The sequence below is a fragment of the Halichoeres trimaculatus genome, unplaced genomic scaffold (genome assembly GCF_033239565.1).
Source record: "Halichoeres trimaculatus isolate MK-OKI-2021-1 unplaced genomic scaffold, fHalTri1.1 fHalTri1_scaffold_5, whole genome shotgun sequence".
NCBI lineage: Eukaryota > Metazoa > Chordata > Actinopteri > Labriformes > Labridae > Halichoeres > Halichoeres trimaculatus.
The window spans coordinates 36,299,123-36,315,476 of NW_027437183.1; the positions used below are offsets into that span (position 1 = coordinate 36,299,123).

General features: G+C 40.4%; 1 protein-coding gene across 1 annotated transcript in view; it reads left to right on the plus strand.

Annotated features, from left to right (window-relative positions):
* Nucleotides 1-16,354, plus strand: part of whrnb (whirlin b) — a 200,259-nt gene that overhangs the window by 96,289 nt on the left and 87,616 nt on the right. The window contains exon 3 of the mRNA XM_074669842.1: nt 14,729-14,854. Within this exon, the coding sequence (XP_074525943.1) occupies nt 14,729-14,854 (126 nt within the window). The remainder of the gene's footprint in view (nt 1-14,728; nt 14,855-16,354) is intronic.

The following is a 16,354-nucleotide window of genomic DNA, read 5'->3' on the forward strand; positions in this document are numbered from 1 at the left end:
TTAACTCCACCTGTGTGAATGACCTTGGTAAAAAAAAGTGTAGAAAGAGAACAGCAGGTCCAGCTCATATTTGGTTCAAACAAAAGGAAAAAGTACTTTCGTGCAGACCAGTATGGTTGTTCATTTTGATATTTTCCCAACAAATTTTAGTTGAAGGCGTTACTTTATAACAGATAACTGCACGTGAACTGACCAGAGTCAGTACAGTTGCGTCTTGACTTCAGAGCCGGCCCTAACCAATTTGGTGCCTTAGGCAAGATTTCATATGGTGCCCATTGTATTCCAGACCAGCAGGATCCTACACCAATAACAATTTTTACACACTTTAGTAAAACTATGCTTCAGTGACTTTGTTTTTATAAAAGAATAACCTTTTAAGATTTGAAAATATGTCTGTCAGAGAAACCTATAACAAAATACAACAAATGAGAAATCAATTTAGTCACATATATCAGTCATGATAGTAGTAGTGAATATTTATTGATAATAAAGCAAACCTTTGAAAAGCTGAATTCCAGAGGTTCCTTGGTTTGTTTTCTCTTCATCAGAGCAGCAGGGCAAGTGTGCTTCAAACTATTTATTACAATATTTGTATTTGAAACTAGCTGAATGTTAGCTTACTAAATGCACAATGATGTTAATAAGAAGCAGGACTCTGACGATACCTGCCTCACAAAAGAAAACCTGTAATTCTACATCTGGTTATTTTATCTACACGTATAAAAATGTTTGTTCACCTGGTTAAAAAGTAGTGAAAATCACTGACGTTATTTTAATTAGAAGTTAGGACTTACACAGTCTAACGTGACTATCAACCAATAGCTGTGAGTAAAACTTCTAAATAACATGACGCACATACCTCTGTCTTTTTAGCGTTTCTCCTCCTCTCTTCTTCTCTTTCACCCCTGGGCTCCTGAAGGCTTTGGCTTTTTGACGTGATTCCTGTTATTTAGCGTACTGTCCATCTTGTCCACAAATGAGCAGGTGAGGAGGAGCGGTGTTGATATTGTGATCTTGCTCCCTTCAGAGTCAAGCCGAGTGCAGGAAAGTGGGGCCTTTTTAAGGTTATTGTCATGTTTTGCTGGATTCTTTTGTAGATTTACTGAATTTAAGTCTGACACGTCTGCATGTCTTTAAATCAGAAATATGTACTCATAAATAAGGAATAATGTATAAAAACTAGTTAAATAAACTGGCTTTATTAAGTATGGTGTTCAGCATTTACCTTGGAGATCGGACGACTTGAAGATGCTGATAGAGGTGGAGGAGAACAGCTAACCTGAATAACTGAATCTGACTGGCCGATTTTGGTCCTTTTTGCCACACTTTCCTCCCTTTCATCTGCAGCTGATTTCCATAAAAACCTGTCCAATCAGATCAGTTTTATCCTCCCTTTCAGAATGTTTCTAAAACAAGTCAGGCAAGTGTTGTTAAATAGCACTGCCGCAACCACCAGTTGCAATTTTTTTCGTGGTGTTTCTTCTGAACAAAGTCTGAATGTTTTGTAAAATAACTGTGAGCACATATGTGAGAACAACACCAATGCTTCCACTGTGAGCCAACAGCTGGAAATGCAGGGCAGATGTTGCAGGGTTCACTGTGGTGTTCGCTGTGACATTGGGTATCTAACGCCAGTTTGTAACTTGAATTACAGCTCTCAGCTCAAAGCAAAAAAAAGCTGCAGAGAGACGGCTTGTACCTCGAAAAACTTGTTAGTTAGGACACAGTTGAATCAAAGTACCAGTGTAAACACTAGCCCGCCCAAACTGTGGCTCTGACACTTGAAGTTATGAAAGTAAAATCTAATGTGTGTCTCTGGCACTCCAGAATCTGACTGCAGAGATGAGATGTTATCATGACATCCTTGGTGTTAGGCAGGCTGGAAACTGAAAGCTGCCCCGCTAACTGGGCCTTTAGCTCCCACACTTCCTGGGTTTCCAGAGCTGCTTCAGTAGGAAAATCAGTCATAGTTCACCATCATGACATACCAACAAAGATTGCTGTTCTTTAGCATGGTCACTCTGGCACCTCAGTTAAGACAGAAGAAGAGGAAGATGAACATAAGGCAGCCCTCTCTCAAAAGAGAAAAGGATGATGAAGAATTACGGCAGCAGACAACAGCTTTGGTCCTGAGCCAGGCGTCTGGTCTGTGTGTGTCCATGTTGTACCCACTTATCCAGCTCCATGTTACGCTGGCAGCAGGCTCAGCTTTCTGCAGATTCTCCCTCCAAACACAAAGCCCACAGATGAGGGCTGGATCCTGGATGAGTTTATGAATTAAGCAGCAGACCTCCAGGCTCAGCTCCTTTTTCACCATAACTGTCTGCTACAATGCTCACATTACTGCAACGATGCAAATCCACATAATTATCTCCCATTCAGCGTTCCCCTCCAAAGTACTACTCCTGAACCCGGGGCAGAAGATGCTGACTATTATTTCATCCCCTGACTTCATGGTGACGATGTGGAGAATATTAGTACCATTATGGTTTTACAGACTTCAGAGGATAAACAAACAGGAGGGATGACATAAGGCTGGCTGTCCTGGAGGTGTTCAGTTTTACAGTCCCCCACAAAAACAGAAACAAGGTAAAGTATCTGTGTGAATAATGGCTCCGTGGCCCAGGGTACAGCTGTGTTTATCCTCACTGCCTTGTTTGTGAGTTACAAAGTGTGCAACATCCCTGGAGGTGCTTCCCTGTCTGCTCTCTATCAATCAGTGGGTCAGTTTTTATTTATACAGCACCAAATCGCAACAAATGTTATTGAACACTTTTCAAAGGTAGCGCTCAGGTCCAGCAAAACTAAGATGCAGGCAAAGTCTCAATCTTAGTTTTGCAGGACCTGGGCGCTGCCTTTGGCACTACTGACCATGTGATCTTCTTACAGAGGTTAGAAAACTGGGTGGCAATCTCTGGTACTGCTTTAAGCTGGTTCAAGTCCCATCATGAGGGCAGGACTTTCTTGGTTGAAATTGGTAACTGTGTCTCAGACCAAATGACTATGACCTGTGGGGTTCCCCAGGGTTTAATCCCGGGACCCCTATTGTTCAATTTGTACATGCTCCCATTAGGTCAGCTAATACGCAGCTACAATGTGTCCTACCACAGCTATGCTGATGACACACAGATCTATGTGTCAATGACGGCAGGCGAACATGGGCCTATAGATTCACTCTGTCGCTGCGTTGAACAGATCAGTGTGTGGATGCAGAACAATTTCCTCCAGTTGAACTCAGATAAAACTGAAACCATTGTCTGTGGCCCACAGAAACAAAGAGAAAGGGTTATCAGTCATCTTCAGACTCTCTCTCTAAATGTGAGTAACCAGGTTAGAAATCTAGGGGTGATATTGGACTCAGACCTGAACTTTAACGGCCACATCAAATCAATAACATCAGCTGCTTTTTACCATCTCAAAAACATTGCCAGGATTAAAGGAATGGTGTCTAAACCTGACTTAGAGAGACTGATCCACGCGTTTGTCTCCAGCAGGTTAGATTGCTGTAACGGCCTGCTCACTGGACTCTCAAAACAAGCTGTAAGACAGCTGCAGTACATCCAGAACGCTGCAGCTCGGGTCCTGACCAGAACCAGGAAATACGACAATATTAGTCCAGTGCTCAGGTCTCTGCACTGGCTTCCTGTGGCTCAGAGAATAGACTTTAAAGCTATGGTCTACAATTTGAGGCTAGGTAATTATTATTAACACTGTTTTGAGGCCATTATGGTCTGATGGTCCGATCTACGCAATATAAAAACCAAAAAGAACGAAAAAAATCCATTCAGTACAGCAGCTGCAAAATGGCTTAATAATTGACCAATCTGAATCGCCGTTTCCCTCATTTCAGATTTGTGCATTAGTCCATCCAATCCCCTGTCGCCCTCGCTTCGCACCGTCATGCCCATAGTCCCACCTCGTCCTTCCCCACTACCCCTCTCACGTCAGCTAGCTGCTCAGCTACCAAAGCATCATGGAGCCAGAGAAGACCGAAACCAGGAAGTTGTTACTGTTACTCTCCACAGGGAAGGGAAGAAAACGAAAAAGTTTCAAGGAAAAGGCTGAAGCAAGGAAGAATTATGAGCGATACAGGTGCCAACATAGACTGAATATTGGAGAAATGTACGACCAGTGGAAAAAGCTGCAGAGGGATTTGGGACTGAAGACTGACGCTGAGACAGCTGAGTTTCTGTTGAACAGGTAATGACTTTGTTTCCCACAGTGGGAGATGTCAGCTGAATAACTCTGGTTAGTCTGTACCTGTACTGGCTAATGACTGAACGCTGCTGGTCAGAACAGGTCGGCTCTGTCAATGGATTTTAGCATAAGTTAGCCACACATCTTTAGCATTGTAAACTGAGCTGGTGAAGACACGCCGAGAAAGGTAAAGCCTCGCCCACAGTCTGCTCTGCTCTGATCAGCTGGCAGTGGCAACGCCAGACCTGCTTCGCCGGCTAATTCATGGTTTTGATCGCGTTGGTCTAATTGATAAAGCTACCACTGTGTGTTACAAGGAGGGTGACTGTGTTGTTTGTTACATTTTCTGCCTTCTTGCTCTGTTGGAGGGGGTGTGTTGTTAGGAGGTGAAGAAGGGCCATACAAGCTGTGGGGCGGGATCTTGGGACACAGAGGGGAGGGGTGAGTGAGGCTGCGTTTTTCAAATGTGTCTCTTTAGCCAAACTGGGTTTCAGATCGTAGACCATAGCTTTAAAACAGCTCTGCTTGTTTACAAGTCTCTTCATGGTTTAGCACCAAAGTACATCTCTGACATGCTAGAGCCATATGAACCAACTCGGTCTCTGAGAAGCTCAGGGAGAGGTCTCCTGCTGGTGCCCAGAGTCAGGACTAAACACAGTGAGGATGCATTACCGTTTTATCCCCCCAAAATCTGGAACAGTCTTCCAGAAGATGTGAGACAGGCCCCAACTCTGACAATGTTCAAAGCCCAACTGAAAACAGCTGTTTAGCTCAGCATACAACAACTGAAAATATTTTATCTGCATTCTCCTCTTTTGATTTAATAAATCATTTTTAATTTTTTTATGGAATGATTTTATGCAATGATTTCATTTTGCCTACTGTAATTTATTTTATGTTAGCTGTAAAGCACTTTGAATTGCCTTGTGTATGAATTGTGCTCTACAAATAAACTTGTCTAACCTTAATACCCTTTTGCTGTGGAGCAGGGGCGTACACTACAAAACATATCGAAGACATCTTCTCCTGAACCAGCTTAACTTAACCTGATAAAGAGTGCACGAAGCTGTCACTGTTTAAACTGGCAGATGTTAAGATAAATAAATAAAACTGAAAATAGACACACAGATGATGTCTTTTTGTTTCACATCAAGAGTGTGTCAGATCTGACTACAGTCAGGTTTGGAGAAAAGTCTAATAAAAATAAAACAGATAAGAAGTTTAGAAGTTTAACATTTTAGTTTCTGTTGAAGTATGATGTATCCATCCATCCATCCATTTTCTGAACCGCTTATCCTGTTCAGGGTCCCGGGTGGCTGGAGCCTATCCCAGCTGTCATTGGGCAAGAGGCAGGGTACACCCTGGACTGGTCACCAGCCAATCACAGGGCTGACACAGAGACAGACAACATTCACACACACACACTCACACCTAAGGATAATTTAGAGTGTTCAGTTAACCTGATGAGCATGTTTTATTTGGGCCGTGGGATGGAGCTGGAGTACCCGGAGGGAACCCACGCATGCACGGGGAGAACATGCAAACTCCACACAGAAAGGCTCACCAGCCAAGCTGGGAAACAAACTGGTGACCGTCTTGCTGTGAGTCTGCAGCGCTAACCGTTGCGCCACCGTGCAGTCCCCAAGTATGATGTAAAGAAAGCATAATCTAAACCTTTTCATATTGTTTTTTTTTTTTTTTTTAATTATTATTATTTTATTTATTAATTTATATTTAAATCCATAATTAATGAAGCATTTAGGTCTACTACATGTCTTAAGTTCAAGCTGCTGCACCAGCTCTGGGTTCGTAGTGGGCAGTGTTGGAGAAATTACTTTAAAATAGGAATTTTTTATAGTTACTCATTACTTTCGCAAAAAAAGTGATTAAACTAGTAACTGAAATAATCCTTCAAAAATATAATTAGCTACTAGGGAAAGTAATTATTGCTTTCTTTTTTTGAAAACCCTTTAATTTTGCGAAAGAGTTCAGTTTTTCAGCTGGTTTTGTTCTGCAACATAATCTTCCCAAGTCTTTTTGCCTTTTCTATTGATGATGAAGTGGTGTCTGTGCACCCCCACCCTGGAAACGCCATCCATCCATCCATTTTCTGAACCGCTTATCCTGTTCAGGGTCCCGGGTGGCTGGAGCCTATCCCAGCTGTCATTGGGCAAGAGGCAGGGTACACCCTGGACTGGTCACCAGCCAATCACAGGGCTGACACAGAGACAGACAACCATTCACTCACACACACTCACACCTAAGGATAATTTAGAGTGTTCAGTTAACCTGATGAGCATGTTTTATTTGGGCCGTGGGAGGGAGCTGGAGTACCCGGAGGGAACCCACGCATGCACGGGGAGAACATGCAAACTCCACACAGAAAGGCCCACCGGCCGAGGTGGGAAACGAACTGGTGACCGTCTTGCTGTGAGTCTGCAGCGCTAACCGTTGCGCCACCGTGCAGTCCCCAAGTATGATGTAAAGAAAGCATAATCTAAACCTTTTCATATTGTTTTTTTTTTTTTTTTTAATTATTATTATTTTATTTATTAATTTATATTTAAATCCATAATTAATGAAGCATTTAGGTCTACTACATGTCTTAAGTTCAAGCTGCTGCACCAGCTCTGGGTTCGTAGTGGGCAGTGTTGGAGAAATTACTTTAAAATAGGAATTTTTTATAGTTACTCATTACTTTCGCAAAAAAAGTGATTAAACTAGTAACTGAAATAATCCTTCAAAAATATAATTAGCTACTAGGGAAAGTAATTATTGCTTTCTTTTTTTGAAAACCCTTTAATTTTGCGAAAGAGTTCAGTTTTTCAGCTGGTTTTGTTCTGCAACATAATCTTCCCAAGTCTTTTTGCCTTTTCTATTGATGATGAAGTGGTGTCTGTGCACCCCCACCCTGGAAACGCCAGTTTTGACCCATATTAAATATTAAATCTGCGGCTCCTGTCCTGTGTCTGGCTGAGTGATCCAGGTCAGATAGACCTGCCAACTCTCCTGATTTAGGAGGGATTCTCCAGCTATTTAACTCTAACCAGATTGACTCCTTATTTTTAAGTCTGGTCCTGTCATCTCTGATATTTTTCAAGTCAAAACAAGTCAGCTACTTGAGCCTAACATTCAAACCTCAAAAAGCATCACCCCCTCTCCCTGGAGTTGGTTTGATCCAAAGACGCTGCAGGAGATCCTCTCTGACTGCAGGTTACACAGACACACACAGGTAGCTGTGTGAAATTTGTAGCTGAAAAGTTGACTTTAGCATCAGCTCTTTGTAAAAAACGAGTCAACATGATTGTTCTCATCATTACTTGAGTGTCTGACTCTTTTCCCCACATTTTATTTGCAGCTCCTCTTGTGTCTGGCAGAGCGAGCTTGTTTCAAAACATTAGTGTCAAACAAATTTTCTGGCAATTTTTTTCTTGTTCCACTGGCAGATTTTTCTTACTTCTTGCAAGCAATTCACACCTCATTTTTGTCTTTAAATTACTTGATACAAGACAATTTTCTGGACTGATTAGTTGAATGTGACTCATATCAAGTATAAAAGACAATTTTTAGTTCAATGTGTTAAATCACAGACTGTAAAATAAAACAAAATCACTTGAGAAGATTTCATTTTTTTTTTTTTTTTTTGCAGTGCACAGAGGAGCAAGTTACCTTCTGTTATGATTTTCCAGTTGAAAAGAGCAACAAAAGCCCTTTATGTTCAGTCACTAAGTTCAGGTCCATCTAAAATGTGCTGGAAGAAATTTTCATTGTGTGTGGAAAAAAAAATGAACTGAAAGATCATACTTATCATGTATCACAGGAGCTTCTTGTCCTCATAGGCCACCATTACTTCCTGAGTTCACCAAAAGGAGAGGTGAGCAGGGGAGTGTTTGGATTCTGACAGCTGGATATTGCTTAATATTACCACTTCTTAAAGCTGTGCTTTTAAATGACATAAACCATGTTATCGCTTCGTTGTTGTGGTGTGGCAGGATTGGTTGATTTGTTTGAGATACAAGAAGGGAGATGGAAGAGATAAATAGTTTTCTGATTCTGCCGAACACAGCACCCCAAAGTCCCATAAAGGTGATTTTTTTTTTTCTAAATGTGTTTTTTCTTTCTTTTTTCTTTTTTTTACCTTTATCTAAACAGGTTAATCAGGTTGATCCTGATATAAGTAAAAAATAGATTTTCAGGGAAGCCCTGGTCATGACAGTCAGTAGCAAAGAAAAAAAAGTTACAGACACAGAAAAGAAAGTACAAATGACAAGCACTAAAATTTCAATAAGAGATCATCAAGGGACCCAGTAAATTAAACTCTTTCATTTTAGATTTAAAAACATTCAGTCACACCAGCTCCTTGAGTTAATCTGCAATGATTTCCAGGCCTTTTCCTGGTTTCTGTTTTAAGTTTAGAGAATGAGAGCATTAAAAAGCTCCTGGGAGTGGAGTAAATACAGTCCAGTGCTTCTCTGTGTGATGAACTCACACAGGTAGTGAGGTAATCAGAGTCAGATGTACTTTATTGATCCCCAGGGGAAATTGCTTAAAGGTAACAGACCTTGAACCGTTTAATAAATGAAGGTGTATCAGTCTGTGGCCATCCAACCTGTGAGTAGAGCTTTGCACACAGTAATGGACCTACAGGATGCATGGTAAGCTGTATCGATCACATGAAGACATAGTGCAGAGGGATGCATGAAGAATATATCACCATGATCTGACATAGGTGAAAAAAAAAAAAAAAAAAAAAAGATATATAATGCACATGATAATCATCCTCTCTACAGAAGCTGTTACCTTTCACTCTTAAGAAACCAACCAGTGCAAATGCAGCAAATGATAATGATTCTACTTGCCATCACTTATTGTTAAATGCTTTTATTTTACAGTAATTTGTGTTGTCTGATTTGAAGGTAAAAAAAAAAAAAGACTGGTTTGGTTTTGTGTTTTGAAGACTTTCTACATGGTCTACAAACAGCCTTGATAGTTCATACTATAAACTTTTATAGTTTATTTGTTTTATTATATTTTAGATTATAATTTAAGCATCAATATGAATAAAATTAAATAAAAAATATAATCATGCAGGGTCTGATCTTATCTCTTAACAAATGTTGAGCTATTTTCTGTTAGATGTGTAAATGTCAGAGGTGTGTAAATATTTGTACAAGTATAGTCATGTTTGAAAGGTTAACCATGCTGTGGTGAATCTGCAGCTCTTGTCTTTCCTGCTCCTCTGCTGTCTGCACGTCAGAGCTTCACGTGGCCGGCATGACACAGACTTACACACACGCATACTCACAAGCCAGACAAAGGCACACACAGGACCACCAGCCTTTGGACCTGGGTCTTCAGGATCAGGACCTCATGGCTGGCTGCTAGCTACAGACCTTTATGAGTCATTTTTCTTGATATGTGCAGACAGTGTTTATTTCCACTTCAAGAAAAACCAACATGCAGTTGTACGCACAGTGCTTCCACAGTTCATCCAGAGACTTGAAGCTTTCTCTAATAAAGCTGCTGGATCCTACCAATAGTGAGGGGTTGATATTTGGTGATCAATTAAAGTCCTTGTGAGAAATTTGAAAGTGATCTTGAAAAAGTCTCCCTTCTAGATATTTTCCTGATTGTAATCCACACTTTAAAATGAGATCATCAGCACTAATATTACAGGTTACAGGTTATTTTGAAATGCTACTTCTTAGCTTCCAGGTCAGGTCAAACAGGACCAGATTAATTTACAGCATTTCAAGGTCTCCATGACAACACCATGCCAGCTGACAAAGTTTAATCGTGAGAAGAGAAATCTGTGTTTTTCTCTGCTGAAAACAATTTCTGTGATTAATGTTGTACTGATGGTGGACACTGGAGCCTAACTAAAGGCTAACACAGGAGCTAAACTGTTTGTGCTAATGTTCATTCCAACCCATAGTCAGCAGTTATTCTGCAGTGGTCTGTTCAAACTTGAGAGTCAATCAAATAAATGAAGAGTGAGGTTATGTTAGCTCTGATTGGTAGATGACTGGCAGGACATAACCAGGATTCACAAACATTACACACTACAGACATGTCTTAGAGCACTGAGCTGATATAGACAGCAACTAAACTACATACAAACTGACAGTGTTTACTTGCTGTTAGCCTAAAGATATGTCAGAGCACCGGGCTGCCGATAGTGCTACATATTGCCGGCTACTACAACGTTTGCTTAATGTCATGTTTCAAACTGTAGCGCTACCTAACTGTACTGATAAACACCTTACCTCAGTGCGCTGTATCCAGTAAAAAGTTGTCTTGAACAAAAACAAATATGTTCCAATCTGATCTCCATTTAATTCTAAAACAAACACACACCTCACTTAGAGTCATTATGACAGTGTGTGTGGGACCCCAGGCCAGAATGTGGCGAGGCAGTCCAATTAAAACAGATCCTCCTCACAGCTTCCTAAAGTGACCTTTAACTCTTCTGGTTTGTTTGACCATTATTATCACACATTCAGATAAATTAATTTATGTTCATATCGAGTTAAACATAGGACTTCTGAGACCATGTGTGAGATCTCTCTCTCCTTCTCATTCACACACGATGCCTTCCAGTGGGCACACCTCCTCATCAGCCAATCACAGGCTGCTGCTCTGTTTGATGGTTTCTGGGCTGTTTTCCAAACCGCCTACTGCATACTACATGTGAATGTAGTATGTAGTAGGCACTACATACCACCTAGTGCTTTTTGCATGTAGTATGTAGTCTGTCTGTTCTCTTGGGTCAGTTCTGTAGTATACTACTCTGGTTTCCAGTTTCAGAAGCATAACAGATGATGTTTTTTGTTTGTTTTGCTTTTTTTTTTTTTTTTTTTTACCTTTATTATAAATATACAAACAATCTATGGGCATATCTCTGCATTTTAGTTATTTTGTTAATCAAATCACACAGAATCATCATACTTGATTTCTAATATTACACCAAAAGTTATATTGTTTGTTGAAAATAAATCTGACAGAGATTTTTATTTTTTACAGCTGATGGAAAAAAACCCTTATATAATCCACATATGGTTTAAAAAAGTGAAGAGTAAATTAGTGGTTTATATGGACTAATGAATTTGTAGAAGTAAACACCTCTTTTATGACTAGAAGTGACAAGATTTACAGATGTCTCTTTCTCATCACTTCACTTTTATATCATGGACCATAGCATTAGTGTTGTTGTGTTGTAGTTTTAATGCCAACTCATTCCAGTAGATGGTGGTAATTCACTGAAACCTGCCACCCACACAGACAAACAGCGTTAGCACCATACATTGTTGGAAACAGTATCCCAGGTAGACTGGTTTGTTGCATACTGAGAAATGTTCCTGGATCATTGGGACATAGAGGATTTTTGGCATACTGCAGATTTTGCAAGTTTTCACAAACTACCTACTACATACTGAATTTCAGTCAAAATAGTAGGCACTGCCAGTGTGGTAGGCAGTTTGGAAAACAGCCCTGGTTTTGAGGTAAAGCTGAACATGGCAGGAGAGAACTGGTATCAAAACCAAAAACTACCTTTGACAGGTTTACCAATGACAAACATTCAGTGTTTTAATCCTACGTATAGCTGTTAGTCTGTGTCTCTGCTCTATGTTTAACATAGGCCTCTCAGCTGGCTTAATATTCAAAAAAGAGAAGTAAAGAATTCTACTTTCCTGAGGTAGAGAGGAGAATTGTTTGGATTGATATGGGCTGTTTAAATGTTAATGTCAGGGTTTTTGTAAAGCTCTTTTAAGTCATCGGGTGCACCCAGGATGAGTTTATTGTGCACTAAAGATGAAGTGATCCCATTTGTGCACCTTCAGAGGCTCTGTACGACTGTTTAAAACTCATTATAAACAAACTAATGGATAAAAATTCATTTTCTTGCTCTTAATGCCTCTTATGACAAATATCCCGTTTTAAAATAAACCATCTGAAACAAATCACTTAAAGTGAGGAGTCAATACAAAAGATTGAGATGCAGAGTAACAATAAAGAAGCAGGAGCTACTGAAAGAAAGTGATCACGTAAACATTCAGAATGGAAGAGTTTAGAGAGCTTTAGGAAACAGTGAAGTCATCTTCAGCTGCTCCAAACAGTGACTCTGCTGATTGTTGCAGCTGTTGTCTGGGTGGCTGGTCTCAGACAGTCTTGGAGGTGGAGGTGCTGGATGTGGGGGTCCTGGGCTGGTGTGGTTACACGTGGTCTGCAGTCTGAGGCTAGTTGGATGTTCTACCACTTCTCTGAAATGCTTTGGAGATGGGCGACAGCTCTGCTGGACATTCCTGCATTCAGCGTGCCAATCACACCCCAAACCTGTGACTTCTGTGGCTGTGCTGTGATCAGTCTGCTCATTGTAGAGGGGCATCTTGATCCGTCACAGATTTAGACAAATTTGAGAGAAACCATCATTTTGTTTACAAAAAAAGGTTCTTAGATCTCTGAGGTTAGCTTTAAAAAATGGGAGCAAAAATAAAAGTGTTGTGTTTATATTTGTGTTCAGTGTGTATCCACTGTGGGTGGGAGAGCTGGTGGAAGTGTTCACAGGTGCACATAGAGGGAAAACGTCCAACACTGTAACTGCCAAATGCAATTTTTGGACAGGCTTTTTCTGCATCTGTTGTAGCCAAAGTTAGGTTTTCCTTCCAGAAAGTATTTCAGTAATTAACTGCTGTCAAGATGTTCAGAAAAGCAGACGAAAATGATTTTAACAGATCTTCTTTTTTTTTTAAGTTTTGACTCAGTTAAAGGTGGGTGCACTCTACAGGATAATGAGGCTGATTTTTTTTCTGACCTCCCCCGTGACCAAAGCCAGCAAAGGCCCGATTGTGGGATTTTTTGCAAATGACATTGTGTGTCATTTCCTGTGGTGTGGGGTGTGTTCAGACTGATTTTGTCTGGTTGGAGCTGCTCTGAAAGCCTCAGATTGAGAGATTGTAGATAATAAACATGTTAAATGCTGACTCAGCTGAGTGACCAGAGAGGAAGTATGAAATCTATCCGTGATACTTGTGACGACTTCACGCACCACCAATTCTCACTGTAACTCATCCTGCCCATATCACTGCCGTCTCCACAACTTTTTCTCTGATCCTTTTTCTTTTTTTTTGGGTGGTTTTCTTTTGTTTATTTCAAATTTCAAGAGGCCAAGTATCAGTGGTGTCATGGACGAAAGAATTGGCACCCCTGGATTTTTTCCAGAAAATACTGAATTTCTCCCAGAAATTTTTGCAGTCATATTTTTTTAAAAAAAATGTATTTATTTATTTTATTATTTTATTATTATTATTATTATTATTATTATTATTATTATTATTATTATTATCATTTTATTATTATTATTATTATTATTATTTATTTATTTATTTATTTTTTTTATTTTTTTTTTGGGGGGGGGGGGGGGGTATAAACGTGTTTATTTTTCCAATATGCATTGGGAAAACACAAAAAAAGCTTAAGAAAAGGCCAAAGTTGGCACAATTCACTCAAAACACTCAAAAAAAATCAGACAGACAACATTTTTTTTTTTTTGCACCATTTTAGAACTGTGGGTAAACCATTTTATTTCAAGCAGGTAGATTAACTGGGCAGTACTGACAGGGTTGGGTTAATTAGGGTGTTAATTGGGGGTATGATGGACAATGAGACCTGGATTAGAGGGGGGTGCTCCTGGAAGGCCACAGCTTACTGTAAAGCCTCTCTGCTGTGTCGAGGGCCTGACTTAACGAAACACCAGAGACAGGAGGTGGACACTTGACAACCCCAGTGATATTCTTGGTTCTGTGGTCCATCTGGGTTGGGTTTCTTCGCTGAGAGCTCCCCTGAAAGCACAAGTACATGGTTGCTTTGCTCAGATTTATGTGGAGGTGAGCAGACGAGAGTATCAGAAAAGCCTCAGTCCGGACTCATCATTTATGGCTGTGCTGTTGAGCTGAGCAGGAGCGGCTGCTGAAACATTCTCTTCAAACTGATTGGCTCTGTGCTGAAAGAATAACCGTGACAAACCAGCAGCAATCAGGACATTTTCAGGGTTTTCTTAGAAAAAAAAAATCCTAATGATACTTTGGTTCTAGTCCACAGATGTCAAAATGCACTTTCTTTTAAATTTAGAAAATGACCAAACATAACACAGATAAATGGAAGGTGATGTGGATCCGTGGATCTCTTATCTTACTTCCTCCACAGATTCTGTATGTTTTTTTCCGTCTGTCATGAATGAGTTCTCTTGTGCAGCTTGTTTTATCGCTCACAGAAATGTTTGTTTATGATAACAATCAGTCAGACTTAATCTGTAAGCACTTTTTGTAGAGCAGTTTTCAACAAGCCTGCAGCTCAAAGTGTTTGAATAGACAGAAAATCAATCAAAGCCATCAGCAGCCCAAACTTTAACTGATGGTTAAAACACAAACAGGAAAATAAGAATGAGACAAATCTCATCTGTTGTTGCATCAGTTCTATGCAATACCCTTGATTTTTAGAAAACTGACGTGTTGGACTGTCCCTCTGTCTGCAGGTGAACCTGAATATGGACGACGGCCGCTCCCTCGGTCTGATGATCCGTGGAGGAGCTGAGTACGGATTGGGGATCTACATCACTGGAGTGGACCCAGGATCTGCTGCAGATGTTGGAGCACTGAAGGTAAAGCTGTAAACTCAACATTCACTACGTTTCCATGCAGTCATATCCAGGTAAAGGTCAATACTCCAGCTTCTGAAACAATCCGAATAACCTGTTTACGTGCGTCAGCAAACGAGGTTATTCCTTTTTACGTGGTATCCCGATCAAAACAGCCACGTACAGACAACTTCTCAGTGCACGGAGAACATCATGACACAATGCAAGTCATTTCTACTTCTTCTTTCTGTATCCATAGTAACAGCAGCAGCAACAAAAGCAGCAGCTTCACAGCGGACTTCCTGTTCTCCAAAGACCAAGATTCCTTGCAAACAGAACATGCACAGAACACAAATGAATGTTACTTTTGATGGGGATATCCTAATAGACGAATAAATGACCAAATATTCAGGTTAAAAAAAAAAGAAGGAACCCAGGGGGATTTTCAGGTTTTTAAAAACTGGAATATGAGCCTATTCCGGTTTTTCAAAAGGGTTATTGGTGTTAACATGGCCCTTGCGCAACAGGGTTATCACTAATATTCATAATATATGAGGGTTAATTACTGTACGTAAACGAAGCCAGGGTTTCAAAATGACTTAAAGGTAGGGTCTGCAAGATTTATAGTTACTTGTTAGTGAACACAACATTCAAACTGGGCTCCTCCCCCTTGGCTCAGTGCCAGCAGCAGCACACACCCACAGCATCTGACATTGTCTATCTACCACCTGTAGCACTGTGTCTCTCCGTGGGAGAGACTTGAGTGCCGTGCACCTGACTTGGTATGTTAGCACAAGCTAATCATGGGTATTTCATACATACCTGGTTAGCAGAAAGCTAACTCATGCGCTCTTTGTCCTGTGCTGCTCTAGCAAGAAAGTGAAAGCTTCACCCTAATTTAGAAAAAAGGGTTAGGGTTAGAGGGTTAGGGTTAGGGTTAGGGTAAACCCATACTTGCCAACCTTGAGAACTCAGAATTAGGAAGATTTTTTTTTTTTTTTTTTGGGGGGGGGGGGGGGGGGGGGGTCATATACAAACAAAACAAGAACAATGAAATACTTGAATTTCGCAGAGTTCATTTATTGGACAAAGAAAATAACAGTCCACAGTAACAAAGTAAAGTCACATAGCAAATTTAATAGCTGTCCACAGTACCCATGCAAAAGATGGTAAATAAAAAAAATGTCTTAATTAAATAAATAAATTCCTGAGTAAACAGGAATTCTCTTTTCCACTCATTCTGGAATTTACACGAGTATGTTCTTTTTTTACTCATTTCTTCATCTGCTTCTTCTTCTTCTTCTTCTGTTCTGTTTGCCGCGCTTGACTTCGAGCCGAGGTGTAACCGTGATTAATGTCCGGTCGGAAACGGCGTCCAGTCAGAAGAGAAGGATGGTGTAGCAATATTGTTGTCAGGGTGGAAATCGGGAGAAATTCGTGAGAATTGTGGGCCCAGTAGATTTTCCAGAGGGGCACTGAAATTCGGGACTCTTCTGGGAAAATCGGGAGGGTTGGCAACCTTGG